General features: G+C 39.5%; 1 protein-coding gene across 6 annotated transcripts in view; it reads left to right on the forward strand.

Moving 5' to 3' along the window:
- nek11 (NIMA-related kinase 11) overlaps positions 1-8,992 on the forward strand; it is an 88,076-nt gene extending 79,084 nt beyond the window's left edge. For 5 of the 6 annotated variants that reach the window (XM_015356958.2, XM_015356950.2, XM_015356960.2 and 2 more), the window contains one exon: positions 3,943-5,341. In XM_015356958.2, the coding sequence (XP_015212444.2) occupies positions 3,943-4,165 (223 nt within the window). In that variant the 3' untranslated portion in view covers positions 4,166-5,341. Of the gene's footprint in view, positions 1-3,942; positions 5,342-5,542; positions 5,711-6,303; positions 6,435-7,680; positions 7,718-7,928 lie in introns of those variants that run through there. The other variant, XR_011190821.1, reaches the window with a different exon arrangement.
- Positions 8,993-10,649: the final 1,657 nt, after the last annotated feature.

The raw sequence follows: 10,649 nt of genomic DNA on the forward strand, positions 1-10,649 counted from the left end.
TCGGGACAGGCGACTGAGACTTCACAAAGACAGGCCGCTGCAAAGTCTTCTGCTTGGCTGTGCTTGGGGAGTTACCTCCTTAAAAGTGAGTTGCAGGGCCCTGCCGGGAGGTGGCCTCTGTATTTCTTGTGTTGTTTCAAAGTGAGAAGGATGTGCACAGCACCAGGCAGATGCATTCCCCGCTGCGTGGGGCAGTGCATAGTGCCATACTGTATACGGTACACCTCTCCTATTTGTTTGTCCCATCAACGTTTTGATTTTAAACTTCCTGCACAAGCATGTTGGCATTAAGTGCTTTTTATCTTTCTAACGTGCTTTTCTTATCTTTCTAAGAATCAGCCATGAGCAGTTTGATGAAAGTAACGCAGATGAGATTTTTTTTTGGGGGGGGGAGGAAGGCAGCCCATGGAAGAAATGTGGGAAAAGATACAAATCCTCTATCTGAAATGTTTAGATACTTGATCATTTTAAAAGTTATATGAATGACACCAAATGTGACAAAACCAAATTTAATCCGCTTAGCTTAGCTGTTTTACCTGTGTTTATTTCTCGAAAAGTTATGTGTATTTTTTTTTTTAGAATAATCCAAATGTTTTTTGACAGTACAAGAATATGCCCATGGTTAATACCATTTTCTGTCTCTACCAGATAGAGGAGGGTAGGTTTTGTGTTGTTTGTGTGCTTCAAAGTGACACAAGTCCAACTTTTGACATTTGAATTAGTGGATAGATAACTAAGCATAATGTTTAAATCTGTTTTTTACATCCCGGATACATCCAATTCTTGTGGCATATACAATCATTTGACAGAATTTCTATTTTGTTTTTGGGAAATTACATTTTAAACTTGTATAAAACTGGCATTTGTGAAATAATGTATGACTAAAACAAAAAATGACTGTTGGTTTCACTGACCTGCTCAATAGATCTATGTCTTTTCTGACAAACTAGAGGGACTGAAGTATAAAATGAGCTTTCTATTGCATGGTTTACTACATTTACTATTAAACAATTCTTTGTTCAAGGCACACCTATGGGGAATGGAGGGAAGGAGGTACATTATTAATTTTTTCAGGAATTAAATTATGAGATCACTATTAGCCACATACAATTTCTTGCATTAGGAATTTGTCTCTTCGCATGATGATATTATTTTCAAGATGAACCACTGAAAATGGATAATATGTCTGGTTTTCACATTCAAAAATATTTGAGCTTACATAACCTGTTGTTTTTTTCTGTCCAATTAGTGTTTAATGTTTTATATGAACATGTTTCATCCAGTCCCAGGTAACTGTACCTCTGACAGCAGTGGAATTAATCAAGTAGTGTGTGTTAAGCACTCTTTCCTTTACAGTTCAATTCCAGTTACACTTGTCTAAAAACTACTGGACCACTTCAGGACGCCTTGTGCAGTTTAGATGGAAATCAGACGTGTTAGCATGTGGCATTCCATTTGATTGGTCTGTAATTGTCGCGGATTTGCTCCGTGCCTGGTGTATTAATTGAATCACTGATGTGTGACTACCTGGGAAACTCCAGCATCCTGGGAGCAGTGCTCTTGTGTGAGCTACTGTTGGAGAAAGCTTTCAGGGAGAATTGTAACCACAGTTGTTGCCTTCTAAACTGCCAAAGATGGGCTTTTGTCCAGAGCACCATGAAAAATAAAATGTTTGTAACCAGTTCAGTTCAAAGTTTTAAAAGGGGAACAATATATCAAGGTAAACAGCAGAACCAAGTATCCAAGCTTCAGTACAGATCTCCTGGTATTTCCTTCCCTCAATACCCCTCTTCCCCACAACCTACACCACAGAGCCTAAGAAAGATGGCAAAAGGCAATAAATAAGACTAATCAACTTTAAAAAAATAAAACCAGAAGCAAAGATGAAGCAGTAACAGACATAAAGGATAAAAAGGAAAGATACCTGAACTAAAATTAAATAAGAATGACCATTTCAACCTGTACAATATAAAAACGTCCATACAGTAAACAGTATGTCCACTGTGTTTCAAAGTACAGCTTACATTACATGCTTATAATATTTATGTTACATGTCATGGACCATGAAGTTGTCTTCAGGCTTAGCACAGATATTCTCCAACATGCAACCATGTTTTCTAGTGCTTGATGACCCCCTGCTTGAGTCCACTGCTACCTGACTGCAGTACCTTGGAACTTATTGTGGGTACTTATAATAAGACTGAAGTCCACCCTTTGTGGGTTTAAGTCGTGTTACGTTACCTCCTCCTGGTTCTAACACCTACTGAAAGATCAAACAAGTGTTTTCATTTCCATGATGCCATTCTGATAGCTTTGAGCTGTAGACAGCAAAGAAAATGCAACCATACTTTCACAGTTTTGCCTTTTAAATAATTATTTGGAATATAAATTAGTAAGATTATCTGTTATTTTAAGTAGAAATAATTGATGCATTCAACACAATGTCTGCTTTATCCTTAAGGAATTGGCTGTTTCAGTGGACTCAGTGATGAGGTGGATAGGAGAGCACAGATGTCGTACCTGTACATGTGCTTGCTGTTCTGTGCTATCGATCAAAGTATTTTCTCCATTGTCCTAAAAGAATAAGAGAAAATGGGCCATCTACAAGAAGAGGGGTTTCTTTAGAAGTGCTCAAATATTTTCACGCAGTCAATAGACATCAAGGAATCAAACTAATGTCTGCCAGCCATTCTGCACCAGCCTCCCTGCTGGCAGAGAAGAGAGAAACTGCTTCACCAGCTGACTCAGTGGGGAAAATGAAGAAGGCCAGATTGAGAAAGCCAGGGCACCTGCTCTGACTCTTGCTGTTGGCCATGGGATCTCTAGTGGAGTCTGGCCTTTGGTTTAACATCTCGTCGCCAAACCAAGGCCCTGGTGTGGCATTTCTGGCCCGAGTGTGTCACCTACCGACATCCACTCACAGCTGCTGCCTACTGTATGTGTCTATTTAGAGGTCACCCAGTGAATGAAATTGAATGCACAAAAGCAACAAGAGCAATGTGGTAATAAATAATACATCAGGAATGAAGTCTGGCATCTGGGGCTTTGAGATACAGGGTTCATGACAGAGTGAGGCAACTCGGTATGGTTATCAAGTAGCTTAAAAGGACTTTGGTGACAGATGTCTCAGTGTGACTGTACCCTTTTTATATTTCCCAACGATAGAGCTTTAGTCGGTTGTTTGCATTGCAAAATCAATTGTCCCACATGCGATATATCACCTGATGTTCTCTCCCGAGGAGGCAGATGCTAAGATTTCCTGCACCTGCTGTTCTGTTTGCACTATCTGTGTGTGTTGTTTACTGTTTTAAAGCTTGAGATGGCAAGTGTCTTGGTTTCCAGCGATTCATTGTGGTTTTTGTTAGCGCTGCTCCTGCTGGGGGACCGCAGAGCTGGACTGCTACCAGGGACCTGCTGAGCTCACACAAACCAGGGCCGTCAGTGTGTTCCATAAATGCTGATTAAATCTTCACGCTGTGTGACCTGTGGTGTTTGAGCTTAAATGGCTCTAAGTTTCTTATTCATGTGCTTCTTCTACACTCAGATTGCTGTATGATCCAGCAATTAATATGAATGAATGTCTGCATATGCGTATATACTATATACAGGCTATTTGTTTTATGACCAGTTGTACAGTTTATGTGGGGCTGGATTGCTTTAAATAAAATATGAGGCCAGACGGTACCAGATAATGCATTTCTGTTGGCAAAATGGGCCCATCGAAACGTTTTTTTTTCTGGACTGAAAGGGTGCAGAAGGCGTGTGTATCGTCTGTTTGCTGAGGAGAGAGAAAATCATTTCAATGATAGAGGTTCGAAGAGGTGAATGCCAGAAACCCAAATATATTCTGTAATATAATCACAAAAAGCTTTCAGAAGATTTAAGAGTTAGCAATGGACAGGCCCCGTGTTATACACTTCAGCATTTCCTGTTTTTGTTCAGGTCAATAAGAGAGAAACTGGGAGAAGAGGCCTTCCAGACGGTCTATGACTACCTGAAGAATGCCAGGGAGAACTGTGTGAAGGAAGGCGAGATCAAGGATTTCTTGGGGAAGATTGAAGGAAGGCCAAGTGATTGCTTTGAAGTGGATCAGCTTCTCTACTTTGAAGAGCAACTGCTGATGACAAAGGCAGGCAAAGCCATAGATAAAACAAACAAGCGCTAAAACGGAGCGTGGCGTCCAAAAGGTACAACAAACCGCAAGGACTACACGACGTAGAACTGTTTCACAGAAGAAGAGGTTTTCCTCTCTCTTTACACAAAGATTTATTCTTTAGAAATGGGTGCTGCAGTGGTGTACAGCTCTTCTTTGAAATAATGGTGTCAGGTATTTGCTGAATGCACTGATTAATGAGATTATTATCAGCTGGAGAAGTTCTCAGGTGTCAGATCCAAAAATGTTTTTGTTAAACCAGCAAGGATGGCAAAAACATTGTCCTAGTGTATTTTACAAAATGAGATCTATAGCCATCCAAAAGTATTCAGCCCCTACTTGCGATGTCCCATTTTGTGAAATGACTAAACAAAACATGCACATTTATTAAACATAATACATAATATCAACTTATGTTTATCATATAAAATGTGTAGATAACACGTATCAGTTGCTGCTTCAAAGTGTCATGATGGCTGGCTTTCAAGGAACAAACTGTGAAAACTGTACAAGGGGCTGCATACGTTGGCAAGGTTGGTTTTGATCATATGCAAAAGGGAAGAAGGGATCAAATATAAAAATTAGATTTTTAGAAAGCTCTCTCTAATACAGTAATGCTTTCGTATTTTTCAACATTTTTTTTGTTCATGTAATCTTTAAGGTGTAAATGAAAAATTATATCATACTTAGCTAAAGCAGCCTGTTTATTAAGCAATACACACAGCGAAGATGTTTTATACAGGAATATTGTGTTATTTACCATGTGATCTATCTTGTTATTTTTTAATACTTGATGGAATGGCATATGGATTAAAGCTGGAGCTGCCACTGAACAGACAAACATGTTCCCATTATATTTTTCCAAATATTTCTCCAATACACATTTGAAAGAGGTTCTCGGATGAATTCAAAATGTATGCATGTGGCTAAGAGGTAGAGAAAATACATAAGTGCCTTGAATCGTAGGAAGAGAAATACATATTGTATGTGCTATACTGTATGATATAAAGGATCAAGTGATAAATAATTTCTTCATCCTAGTCTGACCTAACTGCTTTACAAGAAAACATTGTGTCCTCTAAGGTGTCTCTAGCGCATTCAGTTGGGCCAGATGGTGCATTACACCAGTAAACTTCACTATAAACATGGTATAAACTACACAAATAAACTATGGTATCCATGCTATAATAGTGCCAAATTCCTCTTTAATCTTTATAAGGCCTGCCTATGAAATACACATTGATTCCCAAATCTGATGGAGGACTATTGTTAAAAGGAAAAGCCTTGTAGTGTACTCATGCTTATTCGCAAGAGAGGAACAGGGAAAGGTGAACACACCTGAAGAAGCTCCACAGCCGAAGCACTGTGTCCCTTCTCTTGACCTTTCAGCAGGGACTCAAACCGTCACCTGTTCCTGTGCAGCCCAAGTGTGCTCACCCAGCTCCCTGCTGCAGCCTCTTCACAACACCACTGCTGACGAGAGTCTGTATAACAGCAGAGTCACAGTGCTGATTCTGAAAGGCTGGCTTTAGACTGATAATGACGGCATGCATGCATGTGAGTGGTATGAGATACTCTATAGGAGAGCGGGTCTGAGAAATAATCGGGGTTAATAATTATTGTAATACTGCATTTGTTACCTGCCCCTGCAATCAAACTAGCCGCTAACAACGTCAGGTTGCTAGAACTAGAAAGAACATTTTGAGCATCATAGAGAGAACAGATAAAAGTATCATTAAAGAAAGGGGAAATGTGCTCACAAAATTACAGTATTGTAGAGTAAAATGTCTCCATGCAGTAAGTCCCTGAAGCAAGTATATTGGTAGCAGAAAGAGATAAGCACGAGTTCCTTGGACCTAAAAATATTAACTGAAAATGAAAGTGCAGTTTTTCCCCCTTAGGGCTCTAAAAAGTGTGTTTTCAGTTTTTAAACTTGTTCAATATAGATCACAGGGGATCAAAGCAGAGCTCAGGTTTTACTACAGTGCAGAATAGGTGGTGATCCTGAACTGAAGGACCATTTTTATAGGAAGGAAGGACAAGCTAAGAAAAATTGATTTGCTAAAATTCAAAAGGTTTTTCCTGTGCAATTCAGTTTTTGACACCAGATTGTTTGTCTCTCAATTAAGATTGTATTTCATCCAATTTAGGCAGGGACCTTGTTTGAAGCTGGGAGTGCATATTGGACACAGACTGTTCTTCCCAGACTTATGTCTCTTCAGTTTATTTCCTACTGGGAAGAAGTTCATCACACTCTTTAATCCCACTGAGATTTCCAAAGGTCTGTAGCTACTTACTGTAGTTCTGCTCTATAGTATATAGCTGTACAGTTTGACTGTAGGAAAATGCTGTTTAATAATACTGCATATATTGATAATCACTTTACCATTTACAGTGGCACCTAATGGTGCAGTAACACAGGGGATCTGTGCTTCTCAGAAAAAGGAATTGAAAGGCACAGTAATTATACACAAAAGAGCTCAAATCCAAGTGCCTTCTCTTAGCCAAATAAAAGTTCCATGCATTTCATGTGATATAACATGGAATTCTGAATCTGAATGACAGAAGTCACAGAGAGGAGAGTTCAAATGAAGACATGCTGGTCTAAACTTACATCCTTATGCTCCAGCCGTTGGTGATTACTAGTAGGTTATCATACACAACATGTGGGGGTGCTCTGTTGTACTTTCAGAACAAAGGTTCAGCAAAATGTATTGGGAGTGTTGATAAAGTTTACAAATCAGCTTTTCATTTTGAAACCTCAATTTGTCAATGAAATGACTCAATGAAACCATTCCAAGAAATAACTGAGAAATAATAATTCCTTACACTTACACATAGCGCTTTTCTGGACACTCCACACGAAGTACTTTACAGGTAATGGGGACTCCCCTGGATGATGAGACGGCAGCCAGAGTGCACCAGTACACTCCCCACACACCAGCTCCCAGTGGGGAGGAGAGCAGAGTGATAAAGCCAGTTCAGAGACGGGGATTATTAGGAGGCCATGACTGGTACATTTTCAATGGGGAATTTGGCCAGGATGTCTGGATAACACAGCAGTCAGCAGTCAATGTGTACTGCGCATTATCAGTTATTATAATAGTTATTAAAAAATATCTCTGGATAAACTGGGATAGTTATGGCTATCCCAGCTGCACTGCATCCCATTTATAAAGGTCCCCCAAAAAAAGAACCATAGCAATATCATATTAAATCATCACCAGCCAGATATGCTAACACAGTTTATTCTCATTAACCAGAGTCAGCAATAAAACTAAAAATCATTCTCCAGCACTTTAGCAAAATGTACCGGGACAGTATCCTTTTCATTACCTTTAATGATTGATTTTTTAAATAAAATAATCAAAACTAATATAGTCGTATGACTGTATAAGCATAGGACATAGCCACCCCCTAACAGTTTCTTTAATTTGCAGAGATGCACTACAGCCAATTTACTGATGATTACAGCTAAAGAGAATTCCAAAGCTAATCAAATTTCCATTTTCTCTCTTTCCTCTGAGACTGATGAAGGAAGTATCCAGGATTCAAGTCCTCAGGGTAACTCTTCATTTTATAAGGTCATTTCTCACATTAAGGGCTTAATGGTTTACTGTATAGGCAGAGAAATTAGGTTTTGCCGATTTACCAACATTAATGATAAAATTAAAGTTATGACCTGAAACGCTAAAGGCTTAATTAAAATTATATTTTCTCATTTTAATTTGCTGCAGCTGAAGCAGTAATTATTTTATATATTTTTTTACTGTAGCTTAGTTTCAGCTAATGCTTTTGAACTGCCGTGTCCAACAGCAGAGGAGAAGGTATGAAATGCAGGCAGGAGAGGAAAGAAAGGTACAAGCAGATAAACCAAAAGGACAGCCTCCCTCCTGCAAGATGCAGGCCTGGCAATAAAAGGACTGAAGTCTTCAAACCCAGTTAAGTCCTGATTTACCGGCGCAGCAGGATGTTTTATTCATAGTTTTAAACTGCTCGTTAGTGTTTGAATACATTACAATGCAAGCAATTTTTTTGTTTGTTTTGCTAGAACCCTGTCTGTGCAGCCATGGAATAAGACAGGCCCGAATGCGTGGCACCAAGAATCACAAAAAAAAGCTGAAATAAAAATGCTGTGCTTTAAAGAGACAAGCTACAACCTTCACAGGACAGGAAAGGCAGGCAGCAGGTAGGAGATCAAATGGGTGGACCGGTCAGCCACAGAAACGACTGCTGCAAATCCAGAGGGGAGGGTGAGGACGACAAAGAGGAATACGATGCAGCGTGAGAGGAAAGGACATGCGAGACATGAGACAAGACACCGGAGGAAAAGTAGAAAAATCAGACTGAGCTAGGAAGATGTTTCTGTTTAGTTCAAAAGTGCAATGTCTGAGACTCAGGGGACTCATGAAGACTGTGTTGGAGAATAACACTCCTTCTGTGAAATTTGGATTAATTGAGGTCAAAGACTGATCAAAGAAATCTTTCATTTGAATGTAGTCAGGAAATGTTACAAACCAAACATCTTAAATCTACTCTTTATATAAAAAGGGCTCTGCTTACCAAAGTAAATGATACTGAGGAAAATGTGGACAGTGTTCTTCTATTTCTGATATACCTGTAACCAAATAACATCTCTTTCTAACCTAGCTGAAGTGCAATTCTAGATGGAGGTTTGTTTAATTGTAAGTGTAACTTTGAGGGTGATAATTAAATATTCGTATAAATAAGCATGAAATTAACTGTTAAATCTCATTAACAGTCAAAACATTCACTTGTTTGATGTGTAGAGTTGCATTAATGTCAAATTTAACAGACTGATTACAGTTAGTGCTGGAATGGGGTTATTGTTAGGTTGATTAAGGGGTTCAGCTCAAGACAGCAATGGTGTTTGGGCTGCATATCAATTTCAAAATATGTCTCCTGCGTGATTTTTGGACTCCAATTCAACTTCCTTTTAAGAAAACATTCAAGTAGATTAATTTTAGCAAAATATTTTCTAGATGTATTTAAAAAATAATGCACAAAGTACTTTTCTCCGTGCTAAACATGGCCATATATTTCAATTTAAGTTTCATTTCGGTTTAAAAATCAAATGACCAATGAAAAACCTCGACATCCTGTGCAGCATCTACTCACAGTAGCAGCATAGATTTATAATTCACAACAGGAATGAGGAACATATGTAACTATAAATAGTTGCTTTTATTGCAATAGGAGATGACTTCATTTCAGTCAGATGCTCTCACTCCCCACGTCATTTAGAAACAGCTGGAAAGCACCAGTGTACTGTATACAGCTGTGCACTGACTAGCGCAGGCCGAGTGAGGTACCTTGATCAAGGTGACATCAGCATCCTACCATAACATTTGATCCCACAGCCCTCCAGTCTGATAACCTCAACCCCCAGTCCTATGCAATGACCAGTTACATTTTAAAAGTAATTTAAGAGGAGAGACAGACAAGACGGGAGGAAAGTAGAGAACACAAAACAACAGACAGACTGGAGCATGCAGACACCACACAGACAGGAGTCCCCTGCTGGAACCGAACCCAGGACCACAGATCTGTCAGCCTGCATGACTCACCATCACTCCACCATAGCTGCCCGTCAAACGGCTTTAATCACCATTGACAATTCAATGAGGAACAAAAAATAATCTGTATTTCCATACATAGTAAATTTAGAGATTATTATTTTGCAACAGGACGTACTGTATGAAAACAAGACATCAGTGCCAGCGTGCAATGAGATTGACGCCAGACATAAATAAATACATGTGAAGAGCACAGCATGTAGCTCACCGCTTATCAATCATACCCTCAGAGGTGTCACAGGGATCGCTTACTCAAAATGTTCTGTATCAATCTATTTTACCAAGACTTACTGTTCCATTACTTTTTGGCTGTAATGTATTCATAGATCCCACAGTATAATACTTACACACATACCGCACACATGCCTGCATGCACGTATTCCCTGAAATTGTATTTGGCTCAGTAACTCAGAGATATTAAATCACGCCTGTAGTGTGAGCTCCAAGACACCGAGGCAGTTCCAAACGGTGCTTCTTCAGGATCAGTGCTGTGTAAATAACACCTGAATATTTGGTAATTAAAAGAAAATCATGTTTTGGCTGGTTCACACGAAAGCAGATGGGACCACAGGCTTGGATATTAGTGGATGGGAAATGAGCTCTTATACGACGGATAGAAAACCTGATGTTCCTTTGGGCTCAGCTCCTTCTAGACGCGTGTTAGAAATGTGGTCTGTTTCCCCATCCGCACGACATGAACCTCCTGCCCCCACCCCTTTCTTCACCCAACACTGACAAGCATGTTCATGCCGTTGTTGCATCAACAATCGATTACTGCATTGCTCTGTTTGCTGGTGCATCAGCTAAGGTCCTTAGTAGACTAAAACACATTCAAAACTCGGTGATGGTGTATTATTATAGTCTGGCTCCCATGAGCATATCTGTTTCGGCATCTTTAC

The sequence above is a fragment of the Lepisosteus oculatus genome, chromosome 10 (assembly GCF_040954835.1).
Source record: "Lepisosteus oculatus isolate fLepOcu1 chromosome 10, fLepOcu1.hap2, whole genome shotgun sequence".
Classification (NCBI taxonomy): domain Eukaryota; kingdom Metazoa; phylum Chordata; class Actinopteri; order Semionotiformes; family Lepisosteidae; genus Lepisosteus; species Lepisosteus oculatus.